Source organism: Pygocentrus nattereri, chromosome 4, assembly GCF_015220715.1.
Source record: "Pygocentrus nattereri isolate fPygNat1 chromosome 4, fPygNat1.pri, whole genome shotgun sequence".
Lineage (NCBI taxonomy): Eukaryota > Metazoa > Chordata > Actinopteri > Characiformes > Serrasalmidae > Pygocentrus > Pygocentrus nattereri.
The window spans coordinates 18463545-18486798 of record NC_051214.1 but is presented as its reverse complement, the minus strand read 5'-3'; the positions used below and the strand labels follow the sequence as shown (position 1 = coordinate 18486798).

General features: G+C 39.6%; 1 protein-coding gene across 1 annotated transcript in view; it reads right to left on the bottom strand.

The window, feature by feature from the left end:
- galnt14 (UDP-N-acetyl-alpha-D-galactosamine:polypeptide N-acetylgalactosaminyltransferase 14 (GalNAc-T14)) overlaps positions 1–23254 on the bottom strand; it is a 118682-nt gene that overhangs the window by 64740 nt on the left and 30688 nt on the right. The window contains exon 3 of the mRNA XM_017701048.2: positions 16147–16245. Coding sequence (XP_017556537.2) covers positions 16147–16245 — 99 coding nt within the window. The remainder of the gene's footprint in view (positions 1–16146; positions 16246–23254) is intronic.

The following is a 23254-nucleotide window of genomic DNA, read 5'->3' as shown; positions in this document are numbered from 1 at the left end:
TTTAACTATTGATTTCAAATGGAAGCTGTGAGGGCAGAAAGACTCTGGCAAGGATGAAGCTGTCATTCTAACTTCTGGCTGCGATACAAAGAGATGTTACGTTGGGTGGAAACCCACTAAAACCATCTCAGCCTTGTCCCCATGCTGGCTGACTGATGGACTTGCACTCAGGCTCTTGGCGATATTCAACTGTTTCTTGTGTCATCTAGACACATTCATCAGGCTGGCCTCCACACTGGACATACACAACCAATACACACTCAAACACACGTTCCCTTCACCTTCACACACAATTTTTCAAATGGATGTATGAGGCCAAAATGAACCAGCTGAATCCTCTTAATGCTCAAAAACAGGCATTTCTCTGCATTTATTGGATGGTACTATAAAAGTCACTTTTAGTGACATGCTCACATCGGTCAATGTGTCCCAATTGCATCCTTTAAACGAAGGCGAGACTTTCGAGGCTGAACTGAAATGAGACTGTCTGCTCTACGACATCTATTTCCTGTTTGTCACAGCACTGCTATTCCCGCCCTTAAGCCCTTATAGCTGTCATAAAATGTTGCTTCTGTCAAGTTATTTTTAAGATCTTCGAAGATGGAGTCAGAAACTTTGATTTTTGCTTTATTTTTTCATTTGTTGGAGATGGAGATGCTTCACCGCCCATGATGAGATTGATGGTTTTCGCCTTGCCTCAGTTTAAACCCAGTACTTATATTTAAAATTGCACCCTTCAGCCACCGTTTGTTCCTCTGCTGATGGTCTCAAATCCTCACCAGCATGCAATGAACATCGGGAGACATTGGCTGGTAAAGGATCCACGTGTTTTCCCCAGTTGGGAGAACAGTCACCACAGAATTGCATAAGTCACCAAGCAACCACTAAACCTAGTACATAACTTTCACCATAGGAGATTATAACAAGCCTAGTTTTGCCAGGCTACATAACAATAGTCAAACAAGCATCAATGGAATTTCAACAATGGAAAGGCAGTCCACTCATGTCAGGTCCAAAATTGAAACTTTTCCTTCTTTTTAGAAATCCTCCTCTCGTCTCTGCAAGTCTCACTTGTAGATTGCCTGCAAGCTAAATTCAGCTAGATTGAAATGCACTCTTCACGCATGCTTGTTTTAAGAAAGTAACTCAGTCAGTCAGTCAGTCAGTAAATGAGAGAAAGGCCCAATCCCTTTTTTTTACATTTACCCCTACCTCTGGTTTTGGAGTGTTGCCTCTTTGAACTGAGTTACAGGGCAGTGGTTCCCTCTGAAATGGTAGCCTCAAATAAAAAGAGCATCACTTCATTAACAGCTACTAACAGTGACAGCAGAGGAGGGTAAAGTTCAGCTCCTCACTGCTGGACTTTAATTACATTTAGGGCATCATACGCCTTCAAAGAGGGGGGCAATTATTTATTATCACCACCCCCTAATTCCTCAGTGACGTGAAGCTGAATTCAGATATTCAGATATTTCCCATCTTAAATCCTGCAGCAGTAACATTAAGCCCTGCTAAACTATTTAAGGTGGTGCAGAAAATTAGCTAGATAGCTACCGAGACATTGACATACTACTATCGATTCTTTTATCATGTTATGAAGAAAAAAGTACTTTGAAATGACATTAAATTAAGAGAATACAACTGTTTTTGTATTTTTTTACAGAGAAAATTCTCACATTTGTGGGTTTCTTTGGTCTCTTGTTCAGTTGTCCTTCCGGTTTTTCTTTTTTTTTCTCATAATGTCATGTAGCCCGTCCACAATACCCATCTCTCTCAACAAGAATCGTAAGACGTGAACGTGTTAAACAGAGGGCTGAGGGCTGAATGCCAAAATGTCTCTGAACTGAACTGAACTCAAACAGACACGTGCACATCTGCAACTGTTTAAATCACCATTTGCGATGCAACAGTAAAGCAGGAAAGAAACAAGTAGAACATCTTTAACTGAGGGCTGTGGATGTAAAATTGTGATCCATGTGGTTCTCTTTAGAGTTTTTCAATGTACAAACTCAACTGCTCTCACGCCTTAAACTCAGTTCATTAAAAAGCTACAGCGCACATGCGAACATCTGGGAATATCAGCATTTTTTTTCATATTTTTTTGCCGTACTGACTTTTTTAATGCTCTCAGTTTTCAGAATCCATTCTAATTGAGTTTCTGACCAGTATACACCACTGCATGCCCTATTAGAATCAGATAAAAATGCTTGACTTACTCTGACTGGTCTGAAACTCAAAACAAGTTCAAGAGTCCATTTCTCTTGTACAGCACTGTCAACTGTGACTGCCCCAAAATCTGCAGACTAGAGCCAACCAGCAAAGACCTGGCCAGACTGAGAATCGAGCCTCAGTGAAATTTTGCAAGCTAAAGTGTTTTTCATTCATTTGAAGTTTTTTAGCGCTCGAGTACAGCCTGGGTCTCCGGACCGGTCCTGAGAGCATAAATGAACAGTTTCTGTTCTGATATCTCCTTGACTCTGTCTTGTCTCAGTCTCGGCATGAGGTAGAGTCGGACATTGTTCTCCAGACTAGCTGAGAGCATTGCCTCTATCATAGGTAACCGCAAACCGCATTATCAAACATTAACAAAACCTTCAAAGAGAATAGAACAGTCGTTTCTCTACATGTTTAATCTGCTCACTGCCAACTGTGGATTTAAAAGATCTTTCTATGATGGCTTATCTGGGTATTTTGTTTGTTGAGGTTCACTGGTTACAAAATTCCCCTGACAGTAAATCAGAATGTCATTATTACTCATTTCATTTAGTAGTAATACATGTATGTTGGTGATTCAGATTCAGTTGATTTTAGGTGTAGATTCTGAATTAGTTCTGGAGAAGAAAGGACAGACGGTAAGCTCAGCATCATTTACTTCCAAAAGATATAATGCAAAGTTGGCCTAAGACCACAATAAAAAGTAAATAGTATGTTCAGGTTATAAATTATTTAAATGTTACATTTTACAAAATACATTACAAAATATGATATTACTTATTAAAATATATAGCATGTATTAATGTACAGCAAAGTCTTGACAACTACATAGTCTTGGTCTTGACTACAACACATTCATTTCAACTGCTCGCTGCTGGAGAAAGTCTATTTTGGGTGTGAAGCTTCATGTCGAGTTCAACTTTTGTCCTTGACCAAAAGTGGCACTGATTTGGTGGTGCTGTTGAGACCCTTCAAAAGGCAAACCATCGTATATTAGCAATAAAGATCTACAATGGACGAAATGCTAAATGAAGCAGTGTCTAAGCATGACATCACAAGCTATAAACAAACATAAAAAAAGAGAATGCCTGATATGCAGTGAATTGGCAGATGTTGTATTATCTTGATTTTACTGTTCCCTGTTCACGGCAGGGAAGTTGGCTAGTAAACTGTTAGTTTAGCTATTTGGCTAAGCACAGCTGAGCTGCACACACTCTGCCAACCACTTCAGTTACCTACACACTTTTTAGTTACAACTCGGAGTGCACCACTGTACTCTATATATTATACATGATTATCTGGTGCTCTCTTCTTTATTTCTATGCTTTGATAGCTTGTTTTTGTATGTCAGCAGTGTTTTCATCTAGTCTTGGTCAGATCTCTTTCCCAGAGTGGATCAATCTGATTAATGTGGGCCTGTTACAAGGGAATTCAAAGAGAACTTGAGTCTGTGTGTGACGTTAATACGTAAAGACATATGACACAGTCCGAGAAATAATCTCAGGCTTACAGATCAACATCGCTCACACACATACACACACACACACACACACACACGCACACACACACACACACACACACACACACACACAGTCTCACACACATGCACAAACACATGTACACACACGGCATACATACACACACACGTGCACATACACACACACATATACACACACAGTCTCCCACACACACTCACACACACACACACACACACAAACACACACACATACACAGTCTCACACACACACGCACAAACACACACACACACACACACACACACACACACACACACACACACACATAAAATCACGCACACACTTATACACACGCACACACACTCTCTCTCTCACACACACACACACACACACACACACACACACACACACACACACACACACACACACACACATACACCAGGCTTTAGCCTGTTTTTTTTGTTTTCATTTTTATTTCTCTCTCTTTTTGTTTAATCTTACTAAATAAATCGTGCAGAATTGTTCAACAATCAATAGTATAAATCATAAAAAGAGCCTGGCCATATGGCAAAACTGTACTATCAACAAGTTTTCACAATAAACTGTCACATTAAATTTTCTGAGGAAATTAGAATAAAGTAGTTCCAGCTTTTAAAATTTTCTATCAGCACAATGAATTGCATTTAACATTTCACACACTGTGCTGCACCAAATCTAATGAAACAGGACTAATTATGTTCGACTTGAAAGTGTTTTAAATACTTTGTGAAGTAATTTACCACAACAACAATAACAATTATTGTCATATTGTCCAGCACTAATTATCAAAGTCTTAAATTATGATAGTCGGCTCTGACCATTACTAGTGTTTGTGCAATATTAAGTACCAATGGCTGCATTTTCCTGGCTTTGAATGTCACAATTGATTTCTCTGAGGCAGGCATTGGCAAAATGAGCACGGTGACTGAGGAGGCCACACTTTGCGAACAGCGGGAGGCGTCTGGACAGCCCAGCGAATCTCCCTAATGCGATGTGTTTGGAAAAAAGGCCCCTCTGAGTTAATGGAATTTGTTATTTGCTTTGATTATTCCGTTCTGGAACAGGGATCGATGGCATTTTGAAAATCATAAGTAAAGAAAGCTCCCTGTACTCGCTTGCTGAAAAATGATTTCTATAATGTGTCCCTTTAAGTGGCTGATAAAGAGATAGAAGGTAATTGTTACATTTTAATTCATGTTGCCTGTCAGGCATTCCCTTAGTCACGTCTAAGCAAGTCTTCAGTCGGGACTTGCCAGCTTCAGACATGGAATCAAAAAAAGCGTCTCTGTGCTGTATGTCAGTGCAAAGGCTGCTCTCTTTGTTGTGATGTTTCCACACCTGAGGGGAGGAGAAAAACAAACACCCTCTCTCTCTTTCCTTTCTTCTCTCTCTCTCTTTCTCTCATGTCTCCGATACGTAGCCGGCAGGAGAGTCTGAGAAAGCCAACGAGTTAGCCAGAGCTTCCAGAACGTTCTCCCTCACCTGCTTCAGGCCACTTTGCAGTAACAGCCTCTGTCAGCACCAATCAAACAGAGCCCTGAGCTGTACTTCAAAGCTCACTCTGTGGAATGTTTGGTTGCTGTGTGTTTGTGACCTCTGTGTGGGAGAGAGGTCAAAGAGGGCATCACTGATGTTACTATTACAGTTTCTGTTTACCTGTTTGTTCTGATACTTAAATAGAAGGTTACGGAGGAATTCATCCCTCATATGTTTGGCCATCTCTTTAAGATTCAAGGGCACATGTGGTAGAGCAGAGCAGCTCAACCAAACACATCTGGGATTTTCTTGATAACTAATGTTAGAGGACATTTTTTACTCAGAAAAATGTTGAAAGCAAACCTACACATTTCTGCTATGGAGAAAAACATGAAGTACATTTCCAACACCTGACATCTTTGGAAAATTTGTTCGAAAGCAAAACTTTTACACTCATATTGTCACTGTCCAACATAAAACAGCATCTGCGAAAGGTAATAGAGCATTTTGATTGGTCCACAATGTAAAGGCCATGTTCAAATGATGTACAAAATAGATATACATACAACCCCAATTCCAATGAAGTTGGGATGTTGTGTAAAACATAAATAAAAACAGAATACGATGATTTGCAAATCCTTTTCAATCTATATTCAGTTAAATACACTACAAAGACAAGATATTTAATGTTCAAATGGATAAACTTCATTGTTTTTGGCAAATATTCCAAAGAAGTTGGGACAGGGGCATGTTTACCACTGTGTTACATCACCTTTCCTTTTAACAACACTCAATAAGCGTTTGGGAACTGAGGACACTAATTTTTGAAGCTTTGTAGGTGGAATTCTTTCCCTTTCTTGATTGATGTACAACTTCAGTTGCTCAACAGTCTGGGGTCTCCGTTGTCATACTTTGTGCTTCATAATGTGCCACACATTTTCAATGGGAGACCAGTCTGGACTGCAGGCAGGCCAGTCTAGTACCCGCACTCTTTTACTACGAAGCCACGGTGTTGTAACACGTGCAGAATGTGGCTTGGCATTGTCTTGCTGAAATAAGCAGACGTCCCTGAAAAAGACGTTGTTTGGATGGCAGCATATGTTGCTCCAAAACTTATATGTACCTTCCAGTATTAATGGTTCAAATGGCTTCATTAATGGCTTCACAGATGTGCAAGTTACCCATGCCATTGGCACTAACACACCCCCATACCATCAGAGATGCTGGCTTTTGGACTTTGCGACTGATCACAGTCCAGACAGTCCTTTTCCTCTTTGGCCCTTCCTCTTTGGTCCACTTTGCGTCAGTCCATCTCAGATGAACTCGGGCCCAGAGAAGCCAGCGGCGTTTCTGGATGGTGTTGATATCTGGCTTTCGCTTTGCATGGGAGAGTTTTAACTTGCACTTTAGATGGAGCAACAAACTGTGTTCACTGTCAATGGTTTTCTGAAGTGTTACTGAGCCAATGTGGTAAAATCCATTACAGAATGATTTGGCAGTTTTTAATGCAGTGCCGCCTGATCGAAGGTCATGGGCATTCAATGTTGGTTTTCTGCCTCAGCTGCCCACAGGATGCTGTTAGCTACATATTTTTGGTTGGTGGACTATTCTTAGTCCAGCAGCAACACTGAGGTGTTTAACTCCAATACCATTGCTGTATCTGATCCACTCAGACCAGCACAACATACACTAACACACCACCACCATATCAGTATAACTGCAGTGCTGAGAATTTACAGGAGAAGGCAAAAATGTTCTAAGCAATTAATGGAAGATAATTTTTCAACGTAGTTTTGAAACATTTCTACAGATTTGTTAAATCATGAAATTTTAACACAATGTGAAGGTGTTTCCAAACTTCAAAAGACATTAATGACAACAGCAACTAACCTGCTTATCTGCTCTGAAGTATTAAAAGCTCCCTACACTATACCATTAAGAGTCCTTGGGCAAGACTCCAAACACCACCTTCACCTACCTGTGTAAGGTATCAAACTGTAAATCGCTCTTGATAAGAGTGTCTGCCAAATGCTGTAAATGTAATAAAACAGAAGTGCTACATTACACGTTTCACCAAAACAATTTTACAGTTGTAATTTAAATTAAAATTGAATTTGAGGCTCATGAATTAAACTGCACCTTTTCTAATCACGCCTTCAAATGACAGGAAAGTTCATGGTGTTAAAATCATTCTTTTTAGAAAAGCTGTAAAAAAAAAAAACACATATATCCATCCATCCATCCATCCATCCATCCATCCATCCATCCATCCATTTTCTAAGCCGCTTCTCCGTCAGGGTCGCGGGGGGTGCTGGAGCCTATCCCAGCAGTCTTCGGGCGGAAGGCAGGATACACCCTGGACAGGTCGCCAGCCCATCGCAGGGCAGACAGACAGACACAGACAGTCACTCACACACTCACACCTAGGGGTTATTTAGCATGTCCAACTGGCCTGACTGCATGTCTTTGGACTGTGGGAGGAAACCGGAGAACCCGGAGGAAACCCACACAGACACAGGGAGAACATGCAAACTCCACACAGAGAGGATCCGGCCGCCCGGCCGGGGAATCGAACCCACGCCACCGTGCCGCCCACATATATATATATATATATATATATATATATATATATATATATATATTACAGCGTTTCTAAAAGGAATGTGATTTTAACACCATGAACTTTCCTCTCCACCTTTTATTAGAGTTCAGAGCTCACTTTTAAGAAGCATTTAAAACACATTTCTTAAACTAAGCTGTCATTTTCTTATATGATTCTAAATTAATATTTATAATTTCTTGTATTACTGTTTAACTTTATCACCTGTATGTAAAGCACTCTGAGCTGCCACCAGCATGAAAAGTGCTATATAAAAAATTATGATGATGATGATGATTATTATTTTTAATATTATTATTTTCAGTCTTGTTGTGCTTTTTTCCAGCTCTGTGAGCTCAGAGAGAAGAATAAATATATTAAGCGAGCAATGATGACAAAGAAGTTGTCAAAGTTATTGGTGACAAAGCTTCAGCATTAAAATGAGCAAATAAACTGCAGCAGTATGGAAAAGCTGAGAAATCTGAAGAACACTCAGAGTGAACAGTGTATCCATGGGCACAGTCTGTAAACCGACAGTACAGATTACTCAACTATGGGGACAGAATTTCCTCCTCACTGTTTTTTCTTGTTAGTGACCCCTACTGGGCTCCATAAAAAACAAAAATTGTAGACACGTTCCTGGGTGTCACGAAAAGGACAGTATGGTCTGTCTATCCTTCAAAGAGGACAGACATATGAAGTACGTTACATAAAATCAGATTTTTTCACAGAAAAATCAGAAAATCTGATTTCAATAAAAAACAAGTAAATATACAAATCATAGATATTTGCAAATATTATGTTATGATCTATTTAATAAATAAAAAAATCATAATTTATATTTATAAAGCATTTTCCATTGGGATGTCTGTCCCAAACACTAACCCATTAACTTTCAACTTGTGAAAATACTACTTACATTTTTTAATTTTATGTTTAGAATGATTTTTAAGCAGTAACACTTTATTTTGGGTGCTGTTCATAAGGCTACATGACACATATATAAGATTGCCATTACAACTGACATAACCCTACATAACTGCTCATAAATGCTTGTTACAGTAAGCATCATTCTCTATAAATGTTACATTTGCCAGTTTTGATCAAAGTCAGCTAAGGTAACCTTTATGACTGATGATGCCTGTTGTAATAAGCATTTATAAACAGTTATGTAGGGTTGGGCCAGTTGTAAAGACAACCTTATATAGGTGTCATGTAGCCTTATGAACAGCACTCTACAGTAAAGTGTTATCTTTGAAGCTTCTTTTAAAGTTAATTTAAATTTGATTTAGACTGATCATAACTCATATTTTTTAAATTAAAAAATACTTTATTTAAAAAAAAAATAGAGCAGGAAGTGAGGCTACATCCCTGTCCCTCATGGCCATGTGGTAAGCAGTTAGATTTCATTATGTGTCCCAAAGTCTGAAAATCAGTGTGGAACATTAAGAATTAAGAAAACACACATTTTCTGCAAATAAATAATTTTGTCTCTGCTTTAATAAAAAAATATATTATTTCATGTGTGTACAGCTCTTCAAAGCTGTGTTTACTAACCATATACTGGCTGTGCTTTTGAGTTTACCTCAAAATTAGCTAAAATTGTTAGTACTGTAAAAAATTTGGTAGTGCTATAATTGTTTGTGACAAAATCAAATTTTATTCATTCAATTTAACAAAATAAACATAATTGAAGTATAGGGTCACTCAAAGTAAGGGACTTTTAGTCTAATGTCAGGGATATTTAAATGTCCGAAATGAGTTATTTATTCATTTATTATTTTTTTTTTAAAGTCTAATTTTGAACGAATTCAGCACAATGATCTTCGCAGAATTCCTGGAAAGACAAAGTTTTAACAAGAGTGTAAAAACCCCCAGGTGAGCAAGCCAGGGGCAATCGTGGCAAGGAGAAACTCCCTCAGAGCTGAGGAAGAAACCTTGGGAGGAACCAAGGCTCACAAGGGGGGGACCTATCCTCCTCTGGTCAAGCTACCTACAGAGTTATTATACTACTAATATTAATAGCAGTAGTATTAGTAATAATAATAGCTAGGAGTCCATGAGAACTTCAATGTAGGGTGGGCAGTTAGTCCAAAGCAGGTGGCAGTAGCTGAGGCGTGGGCAACTGGTCTGAAATGGGTAGCAGGAGGGCTCGACAGTCAGTCTGTCCGGCTCGACAGGTGGGCAGTCAATGTTTACCAAACATTTTTTGTGCTATGATCATTTGTTAATGAAAAAGTGGAATGTTAATTCATTTATTTTAATGAAGAAAACATGATTAAGGTGTAGGGATTTTAGTCAGAGAGCAAACTTAAAACTGATCAAAGTCGACAATCAACCATCGTGTCTGTTGCCTAGCAACCAACCATATACACACACACACACACACACACACACACACACACACACACTGTAACGTAAACACGTAATCAAAGTAATCAAGCTAGTTAGCCAGACAGTTGGTACCGTTACTGATGTACAAAAAGTCAACCAAAGCTGAAGTGTGATTAACTGTAAGTAGTGAGTACTGTAAGAGTGCCCCTGCTGTTTATCAGAGTCTCCATTTCCCAAACACTTTAGCTGAACGCGCTAACATCACTCCTCCTAATAAACAGAAAAATATTTAGCTCTGTCTCCTCATTATTTACCACCATCACTGTAATATTTCATCATCAACATTAACACATGAAGGTAATCAGAGGGATGGTGGAGGTCAAGTCTGCAGCTCATAAGTGAACTTTTTCAAAAAGTTTCAAAAAGTTTGAAAGTATTCAGTGTAATTTAGTTTTAAGAAGTTATGATGCTGTGGGTTTGACTTAAAGTTAGACCAGAATTTAGGAAAATTTTGTCTGGTTATGATGTTTGAGAAATACTATTTATCCAGTTAGGATAAGATGAAGAGCTGTTGCTATGTAATAGCTTCTGTCCTAAATTCAGTCCTGACTAAAGTTGCCATGGTGACTAAGCAGATAAGTTTATACACTGTTAGAAATACAGTGAGGAAAATAAGTATTTGAACACCCTGCGACTTTGTAAGTTCTCCCACTTAGAAATCATGGAGGGGTCTGAAATTTTCATCTTAGGTGCATGTCCACTGTTAGAGACATGATCTAAAAAAAATCTGGAAATCACAATGTATGATTTTTTAATAACTTATTTGTGTGTTACTGCTGCTATTTGAACACCTGTCAATCAGCAAAAATTCTGGCCCTCAAAGACCTGTTAGTCTGCCTCTAAAAAGTTCACCTCCACTCCACTAATTATTCTAAATTAGAAGCACCTGTTTGAGGTCGTTAGCTACATAAAGACACCTGTCCATCCCACACAATCAGTAAGACTCCAACTACTAACATGGCTAAGACTAAAGAGCTGTCTAAAGACACCAGAGACAAAATCGTAGACTTCCACAAGGCTGGAAAGGGCTACAGGGCAATTGCCAAGCAGCTTGGTGAAAAAAGATCAACTGTTGGAGCAATTATTAAAAAATGGAAGAAGCTAAACATGACTGTCAATCTCCCTCAGACTGGGGCTCATTGCAAGATCTCACCTCGTGGCGTATCAATGATCCTAAGAAAGGTGAGGAATCAGCCCAGAACTACACGGGAGGAGCTGCTCAATGACCTGAAGAGAGCTGGCACCACTGTTTCCAAGGTTACTGTGGGTAATACACTAAGACGTGTCATGCATGGCACAAAAGTTTCCCCTGCTTAAATCAGCACACGTCCAGGCCCGTCTTAAGTTTGCCCATGACCATTTGGATGATCCAGCAGAGTCATGGGAGAAAGTTCTGTGGTCAGATGAGACCAAAATGTAACTTTTTGGTCTTAATTCCACTCACCATGTTTGGAGGATGAAGAATGATGAGTACCAGCCCAAAAACACCATCCCTACTGTGAAGCATGGGGGTGGAAGCGTCATGCTTTGGGGGTGTTTTTATGCACATGGGACAGGACGACTGCACTGTATTAAGGAGAGCATGACCGAGGCCATGTATTGCGAGATTTTGGGGAACAACCTCCTTCCCTCAGTTAGAGCATTGAAGATGGGTCGTGGCTGGGTCTTCCAATATGACAATGACCCAAACCACACAGCCAGGATAACCAAGGAGTGGCTCACATACATTGTGATTTCCAGATTTTTTTTTTAGATTATGTCTCTCACAGTGGACATGCACCTAAGATGAAAATTTCAGACCCCTTCATGATTTCTAAGTGGGAGAACTTGCAAAGTCGCAGGGTGTTCAAATACTTATTTTCCTCACTGTAAACATACAGGGTGAGGGTACAGTGACAGTTTAGTAGCTTTATTTCTGAGAGTGTAGATTAGAATATTAAATATAGTGGAACAATCCCATACTGCACGGCACTGTAACATTACAGGGTGTCCCAAAAAAATTGACATCATTTCGTAGTCTAATAGCAGCCAATTCTCCCTCAAATGATCTCAAATTTAAACAAAATGTGTAAAAACTGACCAGGTTTCATTTTTAATGTTTTCTTTCAGGTTGAAAGAAATTGAACAGCATTCACTAGAAATGAAAAGTCATTTTGTGTGTTAGAATATTTTCGAACACAGTCAAACAAGACAATTCAAGAAAATTCAATAAAAATGCCACAGCTGGAAAGCAGATTTGGACACAGCCTAAAAAAACTCAGAGAGGAAGGCCGTCTGTGCAGTGCAAAGAGATCTGGACAACTCCCAGCATCGGAAGATATCAATTAGCTTTGTGAAATCAGTTATAAAATCTACCTCCCTCTGAATTTCTTGCTTGAATTTTGATAAATAAATATTTTACTGTTCAACATAAAGCCTGTTTAATTTTCCTTGCCTACGATATGTAGTTACTCAGATATTTACATCTCAAATTATGTAAATTTTTTGGGACACCCTGTACATTCCCGAGTCCTATTACAGCCACCAAGAGGGTGAGTTAAATCATATGTGTGAATTCTATAAGTCAGCAACTAAGAAAACATTTGGGATTAAAAGATACTTTAATGGTACAAAAACATCTTCATCTTCAGGGTGAATCTTGAGTACTGTCTGTCTGTGAGTACTGCTGCAAAGACGATGATGTTGCAATGGGAATATGAGAGCATGTTCTACTGCAACCTGTTTAACCAAGACATCCATGTTACTTCATGCACTATGTAAGTCTGTGCCTCAATTCTCCCTTAATAAGGCTCCAAACTGAAGCGGAAGTCATTTAATGCTTCCTAAATCTATTTTTCCACTTTTAGGCAAAAACAATACAGTAAAATTTAACCACATTAGCACAACGACAGCTAAAAATGTACATCATGAGAACAAAAGCCTTGTAATATCTACGGGGACCAATTATTGCCGTACAAAATGTGGAAAACATGCAGGGAAAGGGAATCCACTGGGAGTGATTAGTTTCAGACTGGAGAGAAAACTGCAGAGCCTTGAGGATCCTCTCCGTGAACTCTGCACACACCCGCACACATTTAGGCAGCTTGTGATCGCTGAGCGGTCGGCTCGGCCAAACCGGGCGCTGAGCTCAGCCAAACAGCTGATGTCAACTGAGCCGGTGATGGATCTGGGCGAGGTCCAAGGTCAGGTTGAGAGATCAGAGAAGCTCTTAACATGGATACGACAAGTTCACATCAGTATGGTACTTAAGATAGCACAGCGGTTCCCTTTATACTACAGAACTTTAGAAGACTTGAGGATATCACGGCAGGGTCCTTGAGAGTCTGCTTTGAACCTCAACAAAGCCATGCTTATCTGGCTGTTAATGAATGCTAATTTCAATGGTAGCCTTTTAAACTTCTTGGTACCATCGGTGGTTCCAAAACGCACTTGGTCATGTTCTTCATATTTCATAAGCTACATTCAGAAGCTGGGTGTCGTATGAGGCTGTAACTCTTCTCTCCAGTCAAATAGATTGTGACGTCATTTTAAACCCTTATAATAAAAGAAGCTGAACTCAGTTTGTTTTTCTACTGAAAGTCGACCCGTTTTTCCCCAAATCTGGGCTATAAACTATAAACAGACTGTGTCTCTTCAGTGATCTGCTCTCTAAACATTACTTTTATAAAATAACACAAACAGCGTCTGAGATTTTTGGCTTTTAGCAATAAATTGTAAGCATGTAGTAATATGTATAGATCATAAAACACCAGTTCTGTTAACTTGAGGGCACCTTTTATGAAAATAAATAAATAAAAGAATAATTTACATTTATTTCATGTAGTTACTGAATAATTTGCCTTACGATTTAATCAGATGGACAAACCAAAACATACCCTGGAGAATAAGAGGCTAACAGAAGCACCAAAAGAAGGTGCTGCTAGATAGCATGTCTTATTGTTATTCAAGATACCAAACCTTGAGCTACATGTACATGGAGTTTGAGTGCTGAGAGTAGTTGCGGGTTTTTTTTTTTCCATCTGCTTTGCTGCTAAATCAGTGGCAAGAAATATGGAAGCGGTGGTCTTGGCAGTGGTTAAACAAGCTGAACACTACACATGTTTAATCTTAAGAAACAATTTAAATCCACTCAGTTTTGTGCTGTCAGAATATTTATCATTTAAACAGGTGTTATCTGAGCGTCACATCACTGAGCTAGGACTGAGCCTATGCTACGGTGGATAAAAACTTTAGCCTGCTCACTAAAGTTACGCTGGGGTTAGTTTAGCCCAGCAGACCACAGCTCAAAACACTACAGAACAGGTTCAGGTACTTTCTCATATGTGAAGACGTGAGCTTTTTCTACAACACTTACAACAGCATGGGGGATACAATCAGACCTGTACTGTCGGGTTTGGATCTCTGAGATCAGGCTACCGGTCACTTTCGAAATATGCAGCTAAATGAAGTTTATACAGAGCCCTGCTGGTGACATCCTGTATAAATAAAAATAATGCGCGGCCACGACTTAAGTAAGCTGTGATCTCGTTCCCATGCATTACTAAGTTGTAGCCATGCATTAATAGTGCAATAGCCTGATCCTTCCTCTCAGGTTTTGAACAGATGTGGCATGGAATGGCCAGTAAATCTGACCGTTTCCTGAGATTTGTTGTCTTTAACAAGTTGCGACTCCAATAAAAAATCCAGTGGAAGCGTATTTTGTACTTGCATCTTGTGTCATGCTGTTTGTGATCAGCTGCAGGAAATAAGAATCCAATTGAAATCACTAAGCATTTACATTTTACATGCCTGTGTTTAGACAGAAGGTTTATATGCTGTCGAAACACTAGCAGTGCAGATATTTATGGAACCCTGTAGGGGACGGAATTCAAATTAAAAATGAACTGAGTGAATGTTTTGCAGCACGTTTTCTTTTCTTCGTGGTCACGGTTTCTTAATTCAGCCCATGAATTAACAATTCGTTCTCATTTTCTTTTAATTGCGGTCATGTGCTGGAGGCAGTCATTTTGGGGCGGTCATGTGCTGGAGGTTAGGGAACCGGCCCTGTGACTGGAAGCACCGGAAGGACCGGAATCCCCTGAGCTGACAGTACATGACTGAGGTGTCCTTCAGCAAGACACCTAACCCTCAACTGCTCCCTGTATGCTGTGGATAGGGCTGCCCATCGTTCCGGGCAAGTGTGCTTACTGCCCCTTAGTATGTGTGTGTAAATGTTGCGCTTCACTGCACAGATGGGTTAAATGCGGAGGTGATATTTCCCCACTGTGGGACTAATAAGGGTCACCTAATTTAATTTTCTTCTTAACTGAACACGGTTGTTTTTTGATTTGTCCACAACCAAAATAAATGTAGTAGACACAGGTTGTGTTATTTGTCCTGTGTAGAAGCAGCTGACGGCTCCTGATGTGTCAGATCTATGTGACGATGGACAGAGATGCTCATTAGGTTTGCTTTTGGTTTGGGGGCGTTATGCGGACACTGTAGCTCCTCTTTACAGCAGACAGCCCACAAATTCATCAGCACACTCGAATTAATTAATTCATTATTTTAAAAAAAATCTCCATCCCCTCTGCAGCTCCACAGATATTAGTTTTATCTTCTTCTTTAAAATAGCAAATAGTTTCACACTATAGATGTTCAGATTGCTTTGTTGGCTCTTGAAATGTACCTCATTGCTGCAATGTCAAAATATGGCCCCTCAAAAAAAAAGAAGCATAAACAGAATGCTAAAAAGAAGCAAATAATCAGAAGTGTATTTGGATCAATATAGCCCAAACAGAATCAATCAAAATGTGCCAGGATTGTCTCTAAACCGTTCTACTACCTTAAACTGACAAACGCGACATTATTATTTTCATATTGTGTTCTGACTGTGATAATGCAGTCTTTCTCAAGGAACTACTCCTCAAGGTTTGTGTAGAGGACCATGGTACCAGTGATTTGCCTTACCTCCTAACTGTGCGCAGCAGAGTGGAACGTGCCTCGTTGTGGAACGTGATCACGATGCTGGTAGATGGCAGCTCGGTGTCATAGTGCAGTGTCGTACACCTGAAAAGAGACAGTAGTTCACAGAAATAATGAGGCACCCTGGTATCAATTAGTGTGAGTGTGTTCAAAAGGACATCACAGCCACTTTCGTCCCACGAACCCAGCATGATTAAGCTGGCCGAGGCTGTTTGTACACAGCAGTCGCAGCTCAATCAGCGTGCAATTCCTTCAAAAGGCTTTGGACCTTTTGCATTTCTTGATCATGAATGACTTTTACTCAGGTGATGTAACAGTGTTTCTATGCTGCGAACGCTGTTGGTTAAACGGAGTAAACAGTGTCAAACAAGAACTGTACGTGAGAGAAATGTTGCTGGGGCAACTGGCCAAAAGCTGGGCAACGCAGACAGTGGGGGTGTGTGATTAGAATGATAAAGCCTGATAAAGGCAGAACCCGGAGGAGCACAGACATCAATTATGGAGGATCTCATTAAAAATAAACAGCAGGCCACCTCTGCCCTGACCGCATGAGGTGTGGGAGAAAGATAATCTGTAGACTCAGAATCTGACCACAAGATGCCTATGTATGAGAAATAAAAAAAAAATCACATTTATATATTCAGCATACATTATGCTAAGATATTCAGCTTTTTAAAAATATTCTGGATGAGAGATTTAAAAAGCAACCACAAGAAATTTGTGAAGTTGATTTTACTTTGCACCAACTATAGTACTGTAGCAGATAAAGGCAAGGGATTATGGATAGAGAAGATTTTCTTAGGGATGTTACAGGATGTCTCTCAGGGCGGTGGGAAAAGACACAAGTGCTTTAAAAAATTCAAAAACAACCACACGGGAAAGACGGACTCGAGCATGAGACTTTGATTGTGCTTATGAATAAACAGCTTTCTCTTTCCATGTTAATGATATTCTGCATGCTTCTTTGGTGTTCATTTATTCAGTACTGCATCAGCGCCGTCACAATCCATGATTCTGACTTCAATACAGATGCCAAGTGTAGCATCACAATGCTTGAAACCCAAACAATACAACAGCAAAAACCTGATGAACACAAATATAAAACCTGATAAGCATCCAGTGTTTATTGGATTGAGTAGTCAAACTGAAGAGCACGGAATACAATGTCACTGCAAAGTAGTGTTAACTTTATTTAATGGTACATCTCCTACAACATTCTTATTCCATGTAATGACTTTTTTTGTTTTTAATAAGGAAAAAACAGTCATGATTACTTTTTATTCAAGTTAATTCCAGCCCCACAAACGGATAATAATAATAATAATAATATTATTATTATTATTATTATTATTATCACGCCATAATGTCACGGGTTTTTCACAAACACTATCACTCTGTTAAGACGCCATTGCAATGACTTTGATAGCTGTAGGACACACTCAAGCCATTTGAACATTTTTACTTCTTACTTTGCCACAAACAGAAAACGGACATTTTTAAGATCACATCTGACCGACAGCTGATTTGGTCCAACTCTGAAGATGAGACGACACTAAATTCCCAAACTGTCGTCACCACTGAGCAGCTTTTCAGTCGGCAGCTGTGACAGAAGAACAGCTAAACAACCTGGAATCAACCAGAAATGAACCCAATACCATTCGCCAAATTAACAGGCTGTAAGAAGCTTTACAGACTGGCTGGAACAAAACAACATTAATACTGATCTGGAAAAAACTGACCAAACTGAGCTGAACCTGATATTGGGTCAGTTTTATGGCTCAGTCTGATTTGGTCAGACTGAAGATCAGATGACACATTTGGCGAATGGTATTGAGTTAATTTCTGGCTGATTCCAGGTTGTTTAGCTGTTCTTCTGTCACAGCTGCCGACCAAAAAGCTGCTCAGTGGTGACGACAATTTGGGAATTTAGTGTAAGGAGCTGGAGAATGAACCGCCGGCTGTGCAGCGAGTGGGCGGAGCTCGTTACTATGACGAAGCAACAAGCTGCTCGTTAAGGAGCTATAATTTGGAGGAAGGAACTGAACACACACACACACACACACATTTTCTAAGCCACTTCTCCCTCAGGGTCGTGAGTTGGGGGGGGGTTGGGGGTTGCGGGTGCTCCCAGCGGTCATCGGGTGGAAGGCAGGAACTGAACATTAAAACATATTAAACAGCACATTCACGGCCCAGTTTATGAATTTCTTACTTTGTTTATTTAACTGTTGTATTACAGCAATAGAGCACTCGAAGAATGTGTTATCACCAATAACGGCTGTGATGATCTACGGCGACCAAATCACAGCTGTGATGTTACTTCACGATAACACACTTCTACTACTTCTCGTCTTCTACTGCTTAATTATATGACAGTTGTCCAATCTCTCTTGATTTCTTACAATCAAAATGGCTGTTTTTGTTACTGTGCCTTTAAGATTGATTTATGTTAGTGACCTTTGTTCCGACAGGCCACCCTGTAATGCACCTCACTGGAAAAGCAGTATTAAAATTTCAGTGAATGGACAGGGCTGAACTGCTGTAGGCTGAACAGGTGGATGTATGTAAATGAGTTTTTGTGACATTTCAAAAACAATCATTCAAAATGGGCTGTTTTTGCAGTTTGGCTTCCATGTAACAAAACTAAGTCCATCTCTCTACCTTTTTCCGAGTAAACGAACCCCCACATGTCTGGCTGGACACTGATGGACGACGGACTGTCGAGCTCTCCTGCTACCCACTTCAGACCAGCTGCCCACGCCCCGGCTACTGCCACCTGCCTTGGACTACCTGCCTGGAAAACTACACTGAAGTTTTCATGGACGCCTAGCTATTTCTACTACTACCACTACTGCTATTAATATTAGTAGTATAATCACTTGTAGGTAGTTTGACCAGAGGAGGATGGGTCCCCCTTGTGAGCCTGGTTCCTCCCAAGGTTTCTTCCTCAGCTCTGGGAGAGGTTCTCCTTGTTACTGTCCCCCCTGGCTTGCTGACCTGGGGGTTTTACATTCAAATTAAAACTTTGTCTTTACTGGAATTCTGTGGAGCTGCTTTGTGACAACATCAGTTATAAAAAGCACTACAAATAAATTTCATTTGATTTGATTTGATGTATGGACTTTATGGACCAGTATGTTTTGAGACATTGACAATGTTTACATACTACAGCAAAATCTTTTGTTAAAAAAAAAGAGATTTACAAGACTAGCCCTTTAAATAAGGAATTGAAAGTACTGAAAGTTAGGCCCAGTCCCATTTCACCCCTGGCCAGTACTACTTAGCCCCTACCCCTCTGTTTTGTGTGTTTGCGTCTAGGGGAAGGGTTTGGGCTACATGACCCTCCAAATGGAGGTTTTTCAGATAGACTCCAAACTCTGTAAGTCTGGAGAGGCCATGAGCTGTCGCTATAATATTCTGGATTGTTATCTTGCAATCACAAGATAATTTACACATTATCTCATGACAAAAACTTCTCAAGATCTCAAACCAGAAACAATACCTCAAGATAACAATCCAGAAAATCACAACCTACCTGATGGCCTTTCTGGACCAAACAGAGTGTCAAGAGAAAAAAAAGAAAAAAAAAAAACAGCACGATAGCTGTGTGAGCCACCAAACAAACCCACAAATGTGAGAATTTTATCCGATAAAAAATATAATAAAATATAATGCAGTTCAATCCCCCACCAGGGCTAGCAATCTACACTATACCAATAAGCGTTCTTGGGCAAGACTCCTAACACTACCTTGGCCTACTTGTGTAAAAATGATCAAATTGTAAGTCGCTCTGGATAAGAGCATCTGCCAAATGCCATAAATGGGTTGGTGATAACAAATTATTGCCCCCCTCTTTGAAGGCGTATGATCCCTAAATGTAACTAAAGCCCAGCAGTGAGGAGCTGAACTTTACCCTCCTCTGCTGTCACTGCAGATGGGCGGGGTCGCCTACAGAGCAGCGCTAGTAGCTGTTAAAGAAGTGATGCTCTTTTTATCTGAGGCTCCCATTTCAGAGGGCAGATCTCAACCACTGCCCTGTAACTCAGTAACAAGGGGCAACACCCAAAAACAAGGAGTAGGGTAAAAATAAGAAATGGGACTGGGCCTTAGAGTATGGAATTGTTTACCATGCTGTAATATGTAAACATACTGAAGCACTGATACTTTATACATGCATATTTTTTTATTTAACAGTTCTAAATATGTTTCTATTTTTTATCATGTGTTATGTAAATGTTTCCTGACTTTGTATGAGCTAGGAGTGGCATTGATTAAATTGTTTTAGGGAAAAATATGATGCTGAAACAGTCACGTCTTATGTTTTAGTTATGTGTTATACATACACTAAAGCTTTTGCTATACATTCAGCTGTATGTGTTTTTTTATTATCTTTTTTATGATTCAGTTTTTTGTATTACCAATGAAGCAATTGTTAATGTGAAATCATGCAAATATGGATAAATAAGAGCAAGAAATTAATGATAATCTTTTCTCAAATTTCTGCATTATTTTACATTGCAGTGCTGTGTGTTTGTTTTCTTATTGTTAATCTTTCATCCTACTTGACTATCAAATGTCATGTGAGCACTTGGCCAGCAAATGACTGTGAAGCGTGTGGACTGAATACAGCAGTGCTGAGGATACACTGTTAGTGTGCCGAGTGCCAGAGATGGATGTGTTCGAGCAACTGGGTCCCATGTTCAGTCTAGGTGGGGTTCACAACACACACACACATCCTCTCTGGTATTGATCCCTTACTGCACCCTTCCCACGCACACTAGACATCCAATTGCACTAACCCACACAAGGTCTTCCAAGCAGGCATTCTATCAGTTGAACTGTAAGTCCCTTTCACATCTATTTCACACCTGCATCCTCTACAACAGTGCTCCACACATTCAGTTCTAGAAGGCCACAGCACTGCTATGTAATATGCCCTCTGACTCTCCTACCCCAACAGCAATGTATGGGACACTGGTGATATGACTGGTGTGGAACTGTGTAGAATTGAGGTGTTACCAAAAACACTAAATGTAGTTCAGCCAAGATAAACACTTAACATCAAACTGAGCCCAAGTCTTGAACTTGCAGTAGGAAAAGGATCCCAGGTGTTTAGTTCATACAGGTAGGTAGGTTTAAAAGACTGAGTACCTGAGGACATGTGCATTTTGAATATTTTGAGTACTTATGTAATATTTCAAGGTTTACTACAAGTTTTTAACCAACATATTTTGAATTGACAATGGTCAGTTCGGTTTACAGCAAAATGTTTATTAAAACTGTAATAAAACATAGACGTTCTCTGTTTTTTTATGTGGCCCTTTTAGTGGTTGAGTTTGACACAATTCGATATATTAGATAAATATATCTCAATGTGAAGCCAATCTTTCCCTCATAGCACCAAGACGAGGGTGCACTGCTCTGTCTTATCATGCCTAGCTACAAATGATGAAGCAGGGAATTGGGAGAATTGCTGGTCGGCCAGTAGCCTTTTGCTCAGAGAAGCTTTACAGGTTACATTCAAGTCTATTTCTGTAATAATTTAGCTGCTAAACCAGCAGACAATGTTTCACACCCCAGATTGTTGATTGAAAAAAACGTTTTTCCAATATGTTAAATTAAGCAAATTAACAGTAAATGTGTATTAAAATGTACAGAAATGTGTTCTCTTTAGAGGATGTTTTACTTTTTCTCCCTTCAAAAATCAACATTGCATGTTATTTGATTGGGCCACCCAAACTTTTGCATGTAACTGCAGAACCAAACCTAAAACATCAAAACATCAAAAAACAAAAAGCTGTTATGTGCAACAGATTTATATGTTGTTATTTGTGTATTATGAGTTTGTTTGTGTATTATGAGTAAGAACTGTGATAAGTTAAGTTGTGTAATGCAAAGTAAACACCTGGTGGTTGATTGGCAACAGGTCAGTAAGATGATTGGGTATAAAGAGCATCTCAGAGAGGCGGGGTCTTTTAGAAGTAAAGGTGAGGAGGGTTCACCACTCTGTGAAAGACTGCACTATCAAATAGAGCAACGATTCAAGAAGAACGTTTCTCAACATAAAACAGCAAAGAACTTCTGCTTTTCATCATGTACAGTACCTAATATCATTAAAAGACTCAGAGAATCTGGAGAAATCTTTGTATGTGAGGGATGAGGCCAGAAACCAGTATTAGCTGGCCATGATCTTTGGGCCCTCAGATGGCACTGCATTAAAAACAGATATGATTCTGTAGTGGAAATCACTGCATGGGCTCAGAAACACTTCTGAAAACCACTGTCTGTAAAAACAGTTAATCACTGCATCCAAAAAAGCAGATTAAAACCAAATAAATAGGATCCAGAAATGCTGCCACCTTCTCTGGGCCTGAGCTCATTTAAAATGGGCTGAAGGGAAGTGGAAAAGTGTCCTGTGGTCCAACGATTCAACATTTGAAATTCTTTTTGGAAATCATGGACACTGTGTCCTCCAGACTAAAGACCAATCAGCTTGTTATCAATGCACAGTCCAAAAGCCAGTATTCATGATGGTTTAAGGGGCATTAGAGCCTATGTTAGCCATTTAGACCTGCTATTATATCGTCATTGTTGAAACAAAACCTCCTAACTCCTGGTAAATTTATAGAAAAAGAACAAACATTCTTAATTTTTAATTGAAGTTAAAATAACAAAACTTTTTATTCTGGTAAAGAATGCGTGAAGTTTTTAAATTATGCACAAAAAAGACAAAAAGGGATGTATATAGTTTTGGTGTGTCAGTAATATCAGTATGACACACGTGGCCTATTTGTCTGACGTGATTTAAGTAGGCGCTGCATTATGTGAACAATGCTGCATGCTATCCCCCATTACCTGTTATGATCCCATTCATCATTGTAACATGAGCCAACATTACCTAGATATGCAAATGCACATCTGCATGCAGAATAACCTTGGCAGAAAGCCAGACATTTGGGAAGCTTCTGTTCCACCTCTCTCAAAGCTTATTCAGTCCGAAAGTATCACTAGTTTGGAAATGCAGAATTTAAGCAGCCATGTGTATTCCACCGACGGTTCATGTTTGTCATTCCAATGTTTATACATAATGATT